Source organism: Phodopus roborovskii, unplaced genomic scaffold (assembly GCF_943737965.1).
Source record: "Phodopus roborovskii unplaced genomic scaffold, PHOROB, whole genome shotgun sequence".
In the NCBI taxonomy this organism is placed as follows: domain Eukaryota; kingdom Metazoa; phylum Chordata; class Mammalia; order Rodentia; family Cricetidae; genus Phodopus; species Phodopus roborovskii.
In genome coordinates, this window is record NW_026125554.1 from 1,490,604 (window position 1) to 1,508,550 (window position 17,947).

Consider the following 17,947-nt stretch of genomic DNA (forward strand, 5'->3'; position numbering starts at 1 on the left):
TGGTTGGTATCTCTCCCTCTACATCCCCCTTTCCCTTCCCTCTCAAGTTGCCCTGTATGTCTACTTGGCCTGGTTCCTGGTCCTTGGAACTCATCTCCAGATGTTCTAGATGTGCCAGGCTCCCAAGTGCTAGGGTTAAAACATGGCACCAACTTTTTTTTTTTTTTTTTTTTTTTTTTTTTTTTAAAGACAGGGTTTCTCTGTGTAGCAGCTTTGGAGCCTGTACCAGAACTCACTCTGTATGCCAGGCTGGCCTGGAACTCATAGAGATTCACCTGCCTCTGGCTCCCAAGTGCTGGGATTAAAGGTGTGCACCACTAACGCCCAGCTCCCAACTTTTTTATTTTAAATGTATGGGTATTTTGCTTGTATATGTATGTGTGCATCATGTGTGTGCAGACTGACAGCCAAAAGAGGGTGTCATATACTCCAGAATTGGAGTTACAAGTAGTTGTGAGCAGCCATATGGGTGCTGGGAACCAAACCCAGTTCCTCTTCAAGAGCATCCGGTGTTTTCTTTTTAGTTTATGTTTTTCAAGACAGGATTTCTCTGTAGCTTTGGAGCCTGTCCTGAAACTGTAGACCAGGCTGGCCTTGAACTCAAAGAACCACCTCCTGTCTCCCAAGTGCTGGGTTAAAGGCATGTGCCACCACTGCCTGGCTCCCTTCTTTGTACCTGAAACTTATTAGGCCAGAGTAGTTCAGCATTGAGCCTTTGCCTCCTGTGCCTGCCTTCCTAGATCTGGGATTAAAATTGTAGCTGTAGCAAGGCTCACTCCTGAGATCCCAGTACTGTGGCAGAACAGTCCCCAGGGAGAGCCTCAGGTACCCACATGCCAGTCGCTATCCACTAGACACTTTAAAAGTGGGGCCCAATGGACAAAGGATGAACCTTCCTATGGGCTTTTGTGTCCCTCCATCTTGGTGGGAGAGCCCTGAACGATTCCTGAGGAATATGTATTTGAGGGTGTTCACACCTTTCTGCCAGTCTGGGGTATGGTCAGGGAGTTTACTGAGAAGTTTCAATGTGCTTGTTGTGGGAGTTCAGACACGATGGGCTTTAGCAGAAAGTGTGACCAATGAGGCCTGTGTGCCAACCAAGGGAACCCAAGGTGAGTGGGGACAACCCCTGGTCCAAGCTTTCCCCCTCCAGGCCTCTGGAGTTCCTTGCCTGTATAGCCTGTTCCCTCTAATTTCTCTTGATCAAGGGCAGGGCTGTGGCTCAGTGGGTAGCGTGCTCTAGTCTAGCCTGCTCAAGGCCCTACACCAGGCCTGCTGGTGCAGCCCAGCACTTAGGAGGTGCGCAGGAGGATGAGGAATTCAACGCCTCCCCTGGATATAGGAGACCACCATCTCAAAAACAACCAAGTGTCAGTTTTGTTTTGTTTTAGCAGAGTTTATCTGTGTTCTCTGTGTAGCCCTGGCTGTCCTGGAAATCTGTAGGCCAGGCTGGCCTCGAACTCACAGAGATTGTCGTTCCTCTGTCTCCCGAGTGCACGGATTAAAGGTGTAAGGCACCACTGGTGTGTATTATTAAAGTTATCAAATTAGTACTCAGGGCCGGAAGCCTCAGGCCGCATGGCTACAGCGCAGGATGTACTAATAGCTCAGGCTCAGAGCCTCTGAGCACCCAGCCTCTGGACTCCCTGAAAACAGAGGCGGGGTCTAGCAACGTCCGTCGGCCCTCCCCGGAAGTATACGTCAAAATTTTCGGAATCCGCCGGAAGCGTTTCCCTTTGCACATGCGCTGTTGGTCCGCACATGCGCAGTGCTCCAAGGCAGCGGGAACAGGGTGACCTGAAGTGTTGAGACCCTGCAGCAATGCTGAGCAGGTTTCTGGGCCCGCGTTACCGGGAATTGGCCAAGAACTGGTGAGAAGGCCGCCTATCATCCCACCCGTGTGCCCTGGATACAGAGGGGGAAACTGAGTCTGGAGTATTCGAGATCAGTCTGAGCTGCTCGGAGCCTCAGTTTCCCCCAGCCTGACCAGAGGATCCCTGTGTGGTACGGGTGGGTGCCCTGGGCTCCCAAGGCTCACGATTCCAACTTTCAGCCTATAGTACCTTGTAGACTTCGACTCTGATTTTATCTTTTTTATTCTTTTAAACAGTTTCTGTAAATCAAGTTGGCCTCGAACTCCCAGCAATCCTCCTTGTCTCACACTCCTTGAAGACTGAAATCACAGTCACCTACAGTTACTTGAGTGTTCTGTTTGTATGCATATCTATGTGCCGTGTAGCCTGGTAGTGAGTGAGCGAGAAGAGGGCATCGGATCCCTTGGACCCAGAACTAGAGATGGCTGTGAGCACCATGTGGGTGCTGGGAATCGAACCTGGATCCTGGAGCCATGTCTCCAGCCTCTTTTGATCATTTTTAAGTTTTGGTTTGTTTCCATTCACATGTGTATGTGTGAGTTTGTGTGCATGTGAGTGCAGGTCCCCGAAGGGTCCAGAAGGGGTTGGATCCCTTGTATCTGGAGACATGGGTCTTCTGTAACAGCAGTGAGCACTCCCAACCACTGAGCCATCTCTCCCGTTCCCACCTCCCAGCTTTAAACTTTTTTAATTTAATTTTTGCCTTTTTTGCAACAATGGGAATGAGATTCAGTATCATAAGACTTTTGTCAAGCTCATACTGAGTGACACCCCCAGCCCTCTAAAACAGTTGTCAATCAGAAGTGTTGAATCTACAGCTGTGGCTCATTCAGCATGCATAAGGCTCTGTTCCAATACCCAGTACTTATACTGCACAGGTGCCTGGCATTGTTGTACAGACCCAGCACTTAGGAGATGGAGGCAGGAGGATTAGGAATTCAAGGCCAGCTTTGGATATAAGAGATCCCATCTCAACACACAACAAAGTGTGTATATTATAAAAGTTATCAAATTAATACTACAGTCTCAAAGTCACCCTTCCAATACCTCACACAATTTTGAGGTCTCACGGGCCATCCCCAGTACCAGCATAGCATTGGGGATACGCAGGCAGGAGAACCAGGAATTCATGGCTATCCTCTGATACATAGTGAATTCCAAGCCAGAGGGTGGTGGTACATGGAGCCCTGTCTCAATAAATAGATGATAGATTGATTGATTGACAGATGCATGGATAGATGATTGTTAGATAGATAATAAATGCATTAATGCCTATAGCTACACCATGCCTGACCCCCACAGGGTAGTAGTCTGTTGGCATTGGTGACCTTGGTGGGTGGCAGTGTAGGTTTTGTGACTGCTACACCTGTTGGGAGGCCAGGTGTTGGGGCACACCTGCAGGAGGTGCTATTTGTATTTGAATTTTGGAGGTGACCCTGGTGTCTTGGTAGAGGACAGGGGAGGGGAGTTTCTAGCAGTGTAGCTGAGTGGCTGTTATCTTGGTGATCTGCATAGTGAGGTTCACAGGCTCTCTTCAAACTTTACATGGTCGCAGTGGCATAACCAACTGGACCAGTGTGTGAACTGGACTCCCAGCAGCCTGGGCCTGTTGCCCAAAAGGGAAAGGTCTTATGATGAACTAGTCCCAAGTTACCCCATACAAAGGTTTCATGGCCACCCAGTTCTTGTGTCTGTCTGTCTTTTTCGAGACAGGGTTTCTCTGTGAAATAGCTCTGGTTGTCCTGGAACTCACTCTGTAGACCAGGCTGGTCACAAAATCAGAGATCTGCCTGCCTCTGCCTCCTAAGGCCCAGGATTAAAGGTGTGTACCCTTAGATCCAGCCTCTCAGGCTGGTTTTGAATTCAAAGCAGCCTTCCTGCCTCAGCTTTGCAAGTTCCTTTCAGTCAGGCACTGGGAGGGTCCTTGATTGACATTAATGGTGTGTCATGGGAGAAGGTTCTCAAAAGCTAGGTCAATGTCTAACTGCCTCTGTCCCCGCCAGGATCCCCACGGCCAGCATGTGGGGTGCTGTGGGCGCCGTAGGGGTGGTGTGGGCCACAGACTGGCGGCTGATCCTGGATTGGGTGCCTTACATCAATGGCAAGTTTAAGAAGGATGATTAGGCAAACACCCGCCACACATAGGATCTCCGGTGAGTCTTGAGTGTTGGACCTAAATGCTGTGGGTTGAGATTTCTGTGACCTGGAGGCAGAATGGGGGATACCTTGTATCTTCCGGAAACCCAGGATTTTGTGTCCTGGACACACCCTCAGCTGATAGACTGGCTAGGCCTAGCTCACAGAGCTGGTGCCTGAGTCTGGTGGGATGCAGACACCCATTGTACAGATGGGAGAGTTAAGACTGTCCCATGCCCCAGGGCTCTTAGGGTGTGCTGAGAGTGGGCAATACTGTATCTTCATCAAACCACACCAAACTGGTTATTTTGCTTTTGTTGATAGCTTGCTGTCCACAAGACAATCCTATGTAGACCAGTCATGCCCTGTCGAGCGCGCGCGCGCGTGTGTGTGTGTGTGTGTGTGTGTGTGTGTGTGTACAGGTTGGAGGGACTGAGATGATGACTTCCCCTATCTGTCTCCATTTTATTGCCTTGAACAAGGTCTCTCACTGAACCTGAAGTCTGTCCCTTTGGTTAGATTATTTGGCAGGCCAGTGACTTGGTGGGATGTTTGTCTTGCCACCTCTTCCCGAGTACTGGGACTACAGGCATGCAGAGCAGTCTCTGGCTCTTCTGTGGTATCAGAGATTTGAGCTCAGTTCCTCATTCTTACACAGCAGCCTCTTACTGGGCCATCTCTCTAGCCCTTCTACACACACACCTGCAGTGCCCACAGAGTCCAGAAGAGGGCACAAGAACCCTTGGACCTGGAGTCACTGGTGGTTATGAGCAGGTGCACTGCTGGGAACTAAACCAGGTCCTCTGCAAGAGCAGCCATGCTTCACTGCTGAACCATCTCCAGTGCCAACCAAAGAGGTCTCTTTTTGGTTTTGGTTTTGCATGTCTGTTGGAAATGGAACTCACATCATCATGTTTCTGTGGTAGGCACATCCCTGTTGGTCCCCATCTTACTACAGACAAGGACCTGTAGTAACACTTTTGACATCATTCACAGAGCTAGGGGCCCCTGGGCTGGCTCCTTGTGTACTGAGCTGTGTTGTGCTCTCCCTCAGGTGTCACAGCCTGCTGCCTCGGAAAATGCTTAGCCTAGTGAAGAATACTGAGGAAGCCAGACACTGCGGAAGCTTGCATCCTCCCGGGGAGCCTCTGAAACGATGGACACTTACTTGGGCTGCCTTATTGATGGGTGTAGCATTAAACCTTGTTCTCACACCTCTGACACCTGGGTCTCCTCATGCTCTCCACCTGGCTCTCTGCTACTCATCCTTAAGGCTTCCCCACCTCAGGGCCCCTTTCAGCAGCCAATATTTGGACATCTGCAAGAATCTTCAACAGCAGGCCGAAATTCTTTTTTTTTTTTTTTTTTTTTTTTTTTTTTTTGAGACAGGGTTTCTCTGTGGCTTTAGAGGTTGTCCGGGAACTAGCTCTGTAGCCCAGGCTGGCCTCAAACTCAGTATGTAAGCAAGGCTGACCTTAAACTCCTTACCCACTGCCCTCCCCCCCCCCCGGGATGACAGGTATGTGCTGCCATGCTTGCTTACAGGGTTGAGAGTGCCCCCTCCCCCAGGGCTCCCTGTCTAGAAAGTGAGAGTTCGACCAAGTGAGCTACAGACACAGCCCTAGAAAGTGGTTCTGGTAAAAAGAAAAGCTGCCATCTGTCCTGGCACAGTGGTATACGTTTTTATCTAAGTACTTTACTATCTGCTGCTGCCAGATTTCTGTAAGTTCAGACAGTAGGATATGCAGTGACTTTGTCTCACAAGAGGATCAAGAGTTCAGAGTCAGCCTGGACAAGCCACCCTGAGCTACATGAGACCTGGTCTCAAGAGTGGGGGAGGGGAGAGGTGACTATGGAGATGGCTCCATAGTAAAGAGCCCTCGTCCTTGTAGAGGACCAAGTTCTAGTCTCAGTACCTAGATAGGGTTCCAGTCTCAGGGAATCCCGTACCCTCTCCTGGCCTTAATGAGCACCACATACACACCTGGTGCACAGACAGACATGCAGACAAAATACTCATATAGATCTTTAATAAAAAGAAATCCTAGGCCTGGTAGTGCAGGCCTGTCATTCCAGCTACTGCAGGAGGGGGATTGGAAAGTTAGGCTAGCTGGAGTGATTCAGTGATGCTTTTGACTTCGGGGACTTCAAGATACGACTTGGAAGGCTGAGGAAGAATGGGGAAATTGACAGCCTCGGCTGCAGAACATAGCCTGTCCTAAACTAGGCTAAAAGGGAGGCTGGGGTGTGATTCCATCAGACTTGACCACTGGAGTTCAACCTCTGGGACCTGTTCAGGCAGGAAGTGAATCAGGAAAACTGCAGGTCTACAGGACAGACTTGGGATGTAGCCCCTCAGCATGTACAAGGCTCTGTCGATTCCAGCACTGTGCGGGTAGGCAGAAAGGTCAGCACAAGGTCATCCATCCCCAGCTATGAAGCAAGGTCGGGAACACCCTAGGTAGGCTAAGTGAGTCCCCTTATTAGTTTAGAAAAATGGAAGGGGTACCGTTCAGTAACCTACTACCAAGCAAACATGAGAACATGAACCTCTTCAGCATCCACAGCAAAGTCCAGCAGGGCTTTAGCCTGTAACCCCGATGCTGGGAACCTCCCTGGCACCCAGTCTAGGCAAAACGGTGAGTTACACGTTGAGAGACCCTACCTGGAAAATTAGATGGTTCTGGATAGGAAAAAATACAATTCTCTTTATTATTTTTCCAAGACGGGACTTCTCTGTGTAGCCCTGGCTAGCCTGTAGACCAGGTTGGCCTTGGACTCGCAGATATTTGCCTGTTTCTCACCCCCTCCCCAAGTGCTGGCATTAAAGACATGTGCCGCCATTGCCCGGCTAAGAATAAACTTTTAAAAGTTTTGGGTGAAGCCGGGTGTGATGGGGCACACCTGTCCCTCCAGCAGTGTCGGGGCTGAGGCAGGAGAACTGCCGCGAATTCGAGACTAGCACGAGACGCAGAGGTAAGCGGAATTGAATTGGAGCTGTACCTGGTTACTGTCATACCCTAGGAGTTCCTGGCAAACGCACACTGCGCAGGTGCAACAGAGCGCGACCCTAAGACAGAAACGCCTCCCGGTGGAAACAATTCCACCGTGGTAGGGACCAGGTGCAGGACCCAATTTGGTTGGAGTCCCCGAGCGCAAGCGCGGTCGCTGTGCCGTCCCCATCACGTTGATTGGTCGCCCCAGTCTCTGGGCGGGCTATACAAGTAAAGACGACATCTTGAGCACTCTGATTGGTCTCACAGCGATGGGTGTGTCCTGCTAATGAGACTGGGCGGAGCCCGCAAGGTACTTCTGAGCCGAAGAGCGCAGAGTGATCCGATTGCCCTTACCTCAGCGAGGCCGGTCTTGAGAGCGAGTGGGGGCGGGACCGAGGCTGCGGCTGCGCAGAGAGCCCGACCGCCTTCAGACAAGTCCTACGAGCTGGGAGGGGCGGAGCCAACGCCGCGACTGCGCAGACAGGCTCCACGCGCGGGCGGGTGGGCGGAGCGGCCCCCCTAGCGGGGGCTGTGAAGCACGGGGAGGGGGCCGAGCGGGTGGCAAAGCCGGCGCGCGCCCGGCTGGGGGCGGAGGGCGGAGGCCCGTGGGTCGGAACAGCCGCGGCGAGTGGCGGTGGCGGCGGAGGGAACCGAGACGGCGACGATCGGGGGGTCGCGAGTGGCGGCGGCGGCAGCGGCGGCGGCGGGCCCGGAGGCGGGCGGAGAGCCGGGGCGCAATGGAGCGGAAGAGGTGGGAGTGCCCGGCGCTCCCGCAGGGCTGGGAAAGGGAAGAAGTGCCCAGGAGGTCGGGGCTGTCGGCCGGCCACAGGGATGTCTTTTACTATAGGTGAATGAGAGCGCCGGCCGCGCAGGGCCCCAACGGGCGCCTCCCAGCGGCCTCTGCGGCGGCCTGGGCGCCCCCACTGCGGGCCGCAGTCTGGGCCTGGCGACGTGCGTCCGAGCGTGCGTCCTACGTGCTAGCTGTGGCCAATGCGCACGCGTCGGCCTCGGCTCGTCGCCCAGTGCGCGTGCGTCCGACCCAGCTCAGAGCTTGTCCGCACCGTTCAGCGCGACTGTCACTCAGCGCGCGTGCGCATTGCCTGCTACACCAGCCTCGTGGCTTGGTGCTGCCTGTGGCGCGAGCTTTTGTTCTCTGCGGAGTCAGGGACCGTGCACGCCGGCGAGGGGCTCCCGGCCTTCGCCAGACGCCGCTGGGAAGCGGGGGGGGGGGGGCTGGACTGACCCATTGACCCTCTTGGGAATCTCGTGGTGACCATACGGGGCTTCCGGGGAGCAGGGCGAACTTACCCAGGTGGCTTGATACCCTCAGCTACGTATTTCTGGCTCTTTTCCAAAATGCCCCCATTTTTGTGGTTCTTCTAAAGCTTTTGCCCCCCAGAAGTGACATCTGCCACAGCAGCTTCTAAGCATTGTAAACATTGAGGCTTTGTTGCTTTTGTGTCCAAGGAGGCTGGCTTGCGACACCTGTGGCAGGGCTGTCCAAATTGCAGCCGGGCAGCCACCATCTGCTATTGTCTTCCCTCGCCTTTTTTAACCCCTGTGTTGGGCATTGAACCCCGGGCCTAGTGCATGCTAGGCCAGTGCCCTGCTACACATCTTGAGCTGATTATAGTTGCCCTTCCTCGTTGCAGTCAGCATTGCATGGGTACTTTGTGCGGATATCTGGCAGGCCGTTTGGTCTTGTGGAGTCATGGGTTTGAGTACTAGATAAAGTTGGAGGCTAGTACCTACTCAGGCTCCCTTTAGGATAAAAAGAATGGCAGGCTGTTGGTTCCTAAAGGTCTGAGGTTTTTTCTGGGTCACAACCCCCTTCTCCCTGACTTGCCTGCCTTGGCTGGTGCCTGGACCTGGACCTGCCACTAGAGAGCAGAACTGTCTCCACCTCTGTCTAAAGCATGGAGTGCTGAAAACACCTGGTGCCTGGTGGGGACTGTGGCCCAGACAGTGCCCTCCTCCTTTGGGAGTTGTCCAGAGCCACGCCGTCCCCAGACTGTAGTTATCCCACTTGTCTTGTCCCCAAACTTCTATGTTTGCACAGGATAGCTACAAATGCCACCCAACTCATTTGTTCATGCCACCCTGTCACTGTCAAAAGGACTCTGGTGTTAAGGTCCTCACTTGAGGACCCTCCCATACACGTAGCCTGACACCATTAACTGTTAGGCCTGGGGACCCTGTCCAGGCAGTTTGTGAAGTTGGAGCTACCCTGCTCTGTGGGTTCATTACAACTTACCTGGTAAGCTGTCAGGTAGACTTCTCTGTTGACGTAGTGTTTCAACAGGGCCCTGCAGGGTTTGCTACACACAAAGCTGCCAACAACCATTGTTTTATTTTTTTGAGGCAGGGTCTTGCTGTGTAGCCCAGGCTGGCCTGATCACTTGGGGACCCTCCTTCTTCAGAGAGGTGTTATTTTGTTTGTTTTTTTAATTAATATAGCTTTGTTGAGATCCAACCTGTATTCCAGAACCACTTAAGAGGCAGTGGGCTTTTAGCATGTTCAGACAGGTGGGCAAATATCAAATTGGATTCCAGAATATTTATCATTTAAAATGAGCTAGGGGCTAAGGCTGGATGGAGCTCTGTGAGCAGAGTGCTTGCCTAGCATGCAGTCAGCCCCAGGTTCATCCCCAGCAGCAAAAACAAAAAAATCAAACAGGTTGCACTGTGTCTGTCATGACGGCACTCAGAAAGTGGAAATGGGAGGACCGTGATGTCAGTCACCTTAGCTATAGTCTGCTGTTGCCTTATACTACCCAATGCTCCCTCCCACCCCCTAAGTGCTGCCGGTCAGTCTTGGGCCTGGCTGGGGTCCACACAGCTAAAGCCTGGGATAGCATGTAGGCTTAGTGGCAGCCCGGTGCTTTTTGGATCCCAGTCCTGGCAAGCAGTGTGGGGTGCCTCATTCTAGACCAGAGACATACCAAGCCATTGGCCAGCTGTTTTCTGTGTGGTCCTCATATCGGGGACTCTTCCTTTCTGGCAGAGTGGATTCTGAGGGCACGGTAAGATCCTGTGCATGTCTGGGGCATCATTGTCTGTCTATGCAGGACAGTCCCATGCAAGAGGCTCTCAGCAGACAACACCAATCTCAGCTACAAAGAGTGACAGTGATTGCCAGTGAGATGTACCGTGAGCCAGACACTGTCCCTTTCGGGCTGAAACTGGGATGGAACCCGAGCTAGCCAGTGCTAGCTCACCACTGAGCCACACCCAGCCTGTCATCATTTCTGACTTTACTGATAACAATGACTGCAACTATAAAACCAACCCCAGAACATTGCACTCCAGCCCTGACAAATCTACTTATTCTGGAACATTCCTATCTATTGGGTTCCCCACATGGTGTAGCCTTTAATGGCTTCCTAAGGACAACATCCTCAGGGCTCCTCCATATTCTACATCAGAGCTTTGCTCCTTTCCATTGCTGAATAATACTCCACTATGTGGAGGAGCTGACTGTCCATCTAGGACCACAAAGGCTGCCCCCACCCTTTGGGCTCTGAGTGTCCAGCACAGGTTTGGGTATGATCCAGTCTCCAGAAGACCTGGAATTTAGACTATCCTATATACATGAGCTCAAGAGAACATGCAGGACCAGGCTGTGGTGGTACACGCCTTTAATCCCAGCACTCAGGAAGCAGAGGCAGGTGGATTTCTTCGAGTTCAAGGCCAGCCTGGCCTACAAAGCAAGTTCCAGTACAGCCAGGGCTACATTGGAGAAACCCTGTCTTGAAAAAAAAAGAGAACATGCCATCCCACACTTGGGAGTTGAAGGCAGCATTGACTATATGGCAAGTTCAAGTCTAGCCTGAAGTACATGAGACCCTTTCTCAAAAATCAAAACAAAAAACAAAACCGGGGCTTACACAGTTGATGAGCGTTGGTCTAGCTGCCCCTGAAGCCATGGATCCTATCTTCAGCAACACTTGAATCCGGGCAATGGCCACTCAGGAGCTGGAAGCAGCAGAATTAGGAATTCTTGGCTACATAGTGAGTTTTGAGACCTGCCCCCTAAAATAAATGAATACAGCCCTGTAGCCCTACAAATAGGTAATCCCTGGAGAACAAGGGACTGGCTTCCGGCCCAGGCATCAGAGGGGTACAGGTCCCTTTGGGCTTCCCAGAAGTACTAGCCCAACGCCCAGCTCCTTAGGCCTGTTCTTCCCGCTTACTTATGACCTTATGAAACCCTGAGGCGTGGTGGGTAGGGGTGTGTCCTGCTCGGGCTGACCAGCCTCCCGCCCGCAGCCCCAGCGGCAAGAAATTCCGCAGCAAGCCACAGCTGGCACGTTACCTGGGCGGCTCCATGGACCTCAGCACCTTCGATTTCCGCACTGGCAAAATGCTGATGAACAAGATGAATAAGAGCCGCCAGCGCGTGCGCTATGACTCCTCCAACCAGGTCAAGGTGAGGGTTGTGACGTCAGGGTAGGGGGCGGGCCCTCTGGATTAGCCACCATCGCCATCGAGTCAGTATCTGCTGGCAAAAGCATGGCGCGCATTTGGTTTGGTGGGTGTGAGATCTGCCCGCCTGATCGCCCACCCAACACCATTCAGGCTCTGGCTAAACGCCTCCCTGGCCCCTCCAACCCTCCATGGACCCCGGTCGGAGCGGCCCGCTGCAGAGTCTTCTCCCCCCAGGGCAAACCTGACCTGAACACTGCACTGCCTGTACGGCAGACCGCATCCATCTTCAAGCAACCGGTGACCAAGATCACCAACCACCCCAGCAACAAGGTCAAGAGTGACCCGCAGAAGGCAGTGGACCAGCCGAGGCAGGTGAGCCCCACCCTATCCCCCGCGGTTTCTAGGCGGCCTCTTGGTTTAGTACAAAAGCTCGCTCTTTAAGGGTGAAAGGAGCCAGTGCCTTGGGTGAGATACGCAAGCCTCCTGCTCCAGCTTCTATATCTTTGCTTGGAAAGCATTTACTTCTTAGAAGGGCAGGCCAAGCTTCATGGCCCATGCCCTTTGTCCAGCACTTAGAGGAGTCTGAGGCAGTAGATTTTAGTAGGCTTAGCAAGAAACCTAGACTTTTAAGAAAAAGAAGAAATCAACATAACAAAACCCCAGGCTCCTTTGTGTTTTTCAGGCCTGTTTGTAAACACCCCCAGGGCCCCTCCCATCTCTGCTTCCTGTAACTTTGCTTCTCTTGCCCTAAAGCTGTTCTGGGAGAAGAAGCTGAGTGGCTTGAGTGCCTTTGACATCGCAGAGGAGCTTGTCAGAACCATGGACCTGCCCAAGGGCCTGCAGGGTGAGCTGGGGCGGGTAGCAGCAGCCCTCTAGATTTAGATGAAGTGGGTGGGTGCCCTGGTAAGGACTCTTTTTTATTTTTTTTTAAGATATATTGATTTGTGTGTGTGCGCGTGCGCGCCTGCCTGTGCGTGTTTATGTGTACTGCATGCGTCCTGGTGTCAGTGAAGGCCAGAGAGCATAGGCCCCATGCAACTCGAGTTCACACAGTTTTGAGCCCTCTCTCGTGGTCACTGGGAAACGTAGTGAGCACTCGTATGCCAGCCCTCCCTCCAGATTCTACTGTGAAGCCCTGGCAGGCCTCAGCTCACACATACGCCCATCTTCCCATCTTCCGCCTTTGCCTGGGCTTATAGGAGAGTGCCACCACTCCAGGCTTTGGTGGGGCCTCTGGATTGGCTCTTTTGACAGAGACTGGCCTGGGATGAGGTCATGGCTTCCCAGGTGGAACTCTAGGCCCACGGAAGTGGAAGAACCTATGCCATTCCTGTGATCCTGCCCACACTGCCATTCTTCCACAGGGGTGGGTCCAGGCTGTACAGATGAGACGCTGCTGTCAGCTATCGCCAGTGCACTGCACACCAGCACCCTGCCCATCACCGGCCAGCTGTCTGCAGCTGTGGAAAAGAATCCTGGCGTGTGGCTAAACACTGCCCAGCCACTGTGCAAAGCCTTCATGGTGACTGACGACGACATTAGGTAACTGGTGGCCCCACCCCTATCTCCACAGGGATGCAGGGCAAGCCAGCAACTACCTGGTTTCTCAGATTCCTGAGGGCTCGGGTCTGGTGTGGCATGGGTAAGACAGTGAAGTGCAGTCTTGGTTCAGTAACCATGACTACCATGGACCTTGGAGAATTGGGAAACTAAGAGAAACTGAGTGGGGCTGGATCTGAGGAAGGGTCCAGGCTGGGAATGGCCAGGGAAGTAGAGGACTTGACATGGCTCTGCGTTTTAGTGTGGACCAGGGCTGAGCACCTGAGACAAGGCTCCAGAGCAAGAAGCCCTGGCTCAGAGGGGCTGGCCTGGATTAGATAGCGACAAGAGCAGGGCCCAGAATCTAGGGTGGACGTGGACCTGGAGTTAGCTGTAGGCTCTGGCTTCTACGTAGCTTGGGCATGAGTAGTTGAAAATGTTATGGGGCCAGTGGTCACTCAAGCTGATGGGGAACTCTGTGGAGTTCCTGGAAGGGATTGTGGTGGCGTGCTTGTGGACTGATCAGTGAGTTCTTGAGGCTGTGAGGTGACCAGTCCCCAGCCTGTGTGCCCTGTCAGAGTATGTCTTCCCAGGAAGCAGGAGGAGCTGGTGCAGCAGGTGCGCAAGCGCCTAGAGGAGGCGCTGATGGCGGACATGCTGGCACACGTGGAGGAGCTGGCCCGTGATGGGGAGGTGCCACTGAACAAGGCTTGCACTGAGGACGATGAGGATGAGGATGAGGAAGATGATGAGCCGGAATCTGAGCGTGTCTAGCACAGGTGCTGCAGGCCAGGGTGACCAGGTGTTGGCCTCATCTCCTAGTCAGGCTGCTAATGGCTTCCCTTGTGCCTTTTCCAGATGCCCTGCCCAAGGCTGGGTTGTACTCTGCCTTGCATGGCCACCTGCAGACTTCCCTCAGCCTTGCCTGGACCAGGTGGCGGCCAGACCAGCAGGAGGCAGGCCTCCATCTTCTTCCCAGGACACCTTCTCTAGCTCCTGGGTCTCAGTGTAGAGAGCCCTGTGGGCCTTAGACTCATTTGCTCCTGCACTCCCTGCAAGAAGCCCCACACTGAAAGCTGAAGGTCAGAGGGCCTGGCTGGAAGGTGGCCTTCCTGACTCCTCACCATAGGAAGAGGCCCTGCTCATCACCAGGGAGCTACAAGCTTTGTCTGGCACTGGAAGAATGTTCTGGAAACACACCTGGCTGTTCCCGCCTCTCAGTGTCATGGGCCAGGGTCTCAGGGTCGCCCAGCCTCCTTGAGCTGAGGGCCAGCAGCCAGCCAAGAACTCACTTCCTTCAATAAACCAATGGTAGGAACTTTTCAGGCCTCTGACTTCTCACTGTTGTGTGTAAGCCACAGTTCTGAGGGTGCTTGGTGAACCCACAGTGCCTGCTGCCCAGGTTGTGGGACACCCCACTTCACCCCAGCTTCTACCAGTGTCACCCATCAGACACTTGAGCGGTTCTACAGAGCCCAGTGACTGCGCCTGGTCGCCCTGTGTCACTTCTGTCACATTGGGATCTCCTCTGGGCTGCTGTCACCATAAGGACCACCCTTCCTGTCATTGGATCATACTGGGGCAGCCTCCCCCAGCAAGATGCCACAATTCTGTGGTTGGGTTCTCTCTAGCGCTGACCGTTGTGGCCATTCCAGAGGACCCAGGGTTTGTAAGTTCTCTCCAGGATAGGGACCAATGGCCCCAGCATGCCTGGAAGACGTGAGGCGAGGCCTCCCCAAGGCTCCATCCTATAGCCCACTAACCTGTGAATAGTCTGGACAGCTCTGGGATGCCGCCATCACCCCTGCTGCCCCTACTAATGAGGGGATGCCCATCCCTGTTCTCTGTCTCTTACCCCCTCCACTTTAAGACCCACTTTCCTTGGGCAGGTCTACATCCTTCAGATAGGACCTGGGCCTGCCCTGGTGACTGTTCCCCCGCAGGGCCTTCTACATGGCCTGCCCAACATAACCTGCCCCCTTGTGTAGGCTCTAAGTCACTGGGGGCGCAACAGGCCAAGAGATAGTGTACAGCCCCTGGTGGGCACCCCTCCAGAGGGTTCTGGGCCTGGGCTGAGAGTTCCCAAGAAACTGGCCAGGAGTTAAGCTAAAGGCTCTCGGGCTCCCTGTAGTCTTTCCCAGCTCCACAACCCCTGAATCTTTCTGCAATCTACCTGATACTTATCATCCAGCCCACAGACCTCAGATTACCCGACAATCCCATGACCCTCCCACAAGACCTTGTGCCCTGCTGTCCTGCAGCCACTACAAACTTGCTCAGCTCCTCCAGGGCATGTCTCTGTCCACTGGCTACCATGAGTCAGGATAGTGGCAATATAGATAAAGGCTTACCTGGATGAGGCCACCCACTTGCCAGAATATTACTAGGCCATGAGCAGGAAAGCAATGCCACACAGCCAGGATGTCATGCCAGGGTGATGCAGTCAAAGCTCACAGTGGGACTGGAAAAAGCAGGGACAGTGAGGAGTGCTGGGAGGTGGGGACATCAAAGGCTTGTGAGGACATGGCCTCTTGTGATGATGGAATATTCTGGAGCTCCATGGACATAATTAGATATTTTAGTGAAACCCAGGGCACCATGCTGGTCAAGGGTTAAATTCTGCCCCCCAGGGAGAGGTCATCTACACTGACTCCTGCAGTCATTTTCAAATGAGTCAAAGGACTCCAAATTTAGCTTTATTAGTAGTATGTGAAGCTTGAAGTGCCAAGAGTGCTCACATGCTCAGAGCCTTGTGTGCCAATACTGGCTTCAGTATGACCAGGATCCACCTTGCCTTCCACATTGTTTCGAAAATTGCCTCCCAATCTGTATTCAAAGTGGGATACACACCTTTAACCCCACAGCATTGGGCTGAGGAACAGGTCCCAGTATTGAATGCAAGTTGTCATGTTTGGAAGCAAGTGCCTTTAGATGCCTTCATCTACTCATGTGTATGGGTGTTTTGCCTCTAAGAATAACATGTGTGTGCTCTGCACACAGAAGCCAGAAGAGTATGTCAGCACCCACCATATGACTAGAATTAAGATGGTTGTAAGCCACTGTGGTGGGTACTGGAAATTGAACCTGCATCTACTAGGAAAGCAGCCAGAACCTTTAACCACTGAGTCATCATCTCTCCTGGCCTCCATATTTAGTTCTTATTGTGGAGATGGAGAATGAACCTAGGGCCAAGTGCATGCTGGGATGTACCCTACCACTGAGACACATCACAGCCCCTGAAGTGTCCCATTTATTTTGTGTTTTACTTTATTAGTTTGTTCATAGTGTGTGTGTGTGTGTGTGTGTGTGTGTGTGTGTTCACTTGCAAGTGCGCTCCTGCAAGCAGGTATCTGTCAGGAACATTCTGGTGTCATCCCTTGGGTACCTTCAGATCACTCTCAGGGTCAGGCATTCCCACCATATCAAGGAATGTCACACCCCCAAGTTCTTCACCCAGTGAGTAAGCTGACTAGTCCTGGGTTCACCTCCACACTTCCATGGTTCCTCCAGACACCCCCTCATCACATCACCTTCCCCTAACCCTAGGTTTGGGAGTACTGGAATGACAGCCTTGAACCAGTACAGCCCATTTCTGTGGTGCTGACTGGAACCCAGGGCTCCCTCCATATTAGGCAAGAACAAAGCTAGTGAGTTAAGGCCCTTGTTTTCTTGTGATATTTCTAGACATAGTCTCACTCTCTAGAGCAGGCAGATTGGGAGACACAGAGATCCACCTGCCTTTCCCTCCCAAGCCCTGGGATTCTTGTCTATTTGTTTGGAGACAGGGTCTCTCTCATTCTGCAGCCCCAACTTTATGTAGCCTAGGCTGGCTTTGAATTCATAGATCCACCTGCCTCTGCCTCCTGAGTGCTGGGGCTAAAGGCGGGGCACCACCATACTCCGTTAACTCTCCAGTTTAACTTTAAAATTTTAGGTGTACATGCTTGACTTTATGTGTTTGCACCATATGCATATAGGAGCCCAAAGAGGGGTTTAGCATGAGCTGCTGCCCAGGGATGCACTTCCGGGTGCTGGGGTCACTGCTGTAACTTGAATTTGGGGCCTCACCTTTGCGTTGTCTCCTCAGCCCCTCTTCCCTAATCTCTTGAATTGCATTGATTCCTCAGAACAAATTGTGACTTTGACTTTTCAGAGGCTCTCCCTTTCTCCTCTCCCTGCTGTATATCTCCCTCCCCAGAACTTTCTTCTATGCTCCATCAGTCCACCAAACCAGCCTCAGATTCAAAGACCTGGGATTGGGCAGAGGTGACCCCATTGACTTCATACGTCCCAACACAGCCTCTGGCTTTGAGTACCTGCCAAAGCTTCTGCAAAGGGAAGGGCAAGGCCTGTAGGTGAGTCCAGGGAGGGAGGGGCTTGACATCACGTGTTAGGAAAACAAATTAGTACTCCCCAGCAAGGCAGGGTTTCTCTGTGTAGCCCTGGCTGTCCTAGAATTTGCTCTGTACAGCAGGCTGACCTTGAACTCACAGAAATCTGCCTGCCTCTGCTTCCCCAATGCTGGGATTAAAGGTGTGGACCACTGTCTCCAGGCTTTGACTTCTTAACAGAATTGTTGTTTGTAGATAGGCTATAACTGCATATCCCTGGTTGGTCTGGCACTTAAAGGTATGGAGCCACAATACTCTGCCAGCTCTTGACCTTTTGAGTGAGGGTGGCTTCTGGGCAGAAGACCCAACACTCTGGAAGGTGTGAGTAGGACACTCCTCAGTGTTGCAACCTATACTTGTGTCTAAAATGATTGTAAAAGTAACCAAAAGCCATGGCCAGGACACACACAACACACAGGGGCCCCTGCTGTGGCTGGAATGGGACAGCCTATGCCCTGAGACCCACACAACTGGCCTGAGGTTGCAATCAGCCATAAGTAGGGACCCAGGCAAGGTCCATCCTGTTCCCCATCAGTTCATCATGAGAAATCTTAACAGGAGCGCTGAGGTGTGTGAACCAAGC

General features: G+C 52.7%; 1 protein-coding gene across 4 annotated transcripts; it reads left to right on the forward strand.

Moving 5' to 3' along the window:
- The first annotated feature begins 7,538 nt into the window (after positions 1-7,538).
- On the forward strand, positions 7,539-14,291 carry Mbd3 (methyl-CpG binding domain protein 3). Of its 4 annotated transcripts, none has more exons than XM_051177380.1 (7): positions 7,539-7,853; positions 11,276-11,435; positions 11,585-11,806; positions 12,188-12,278; positions 12,799-12,976; positions 13,567-13,752; positions 13,832-14,291. In XM_051177380.1, exons 1-6 carry the CDS (start codon positions 7,744-7,746, stop codon positions 13,745-13,747), a joined length of 942 nt encoding a protein of 313 aa, XP_051033337.1. In that variant the 5' UTR covers positions 7,539-7,743; the 3' UTR covers positions 13,748-13,752; positions 13,832-14,291. The 4 variants fall into 4 exon arrangements, with proteins under 4 accessions (XP_051033337.1, XP_051033338.1, XP_051033340.1 ...); XM_051177381.1 differs by having other exon boundaries at positions 7,544-7,853; positions 11,669-11,806; XM_051177383.1 differs by having other exon boundaries at positions 7,546-7,757; positions 11,669-11,806.
- Positions 14,292-17,947: the final 3,656 nt, after the last annotated feature.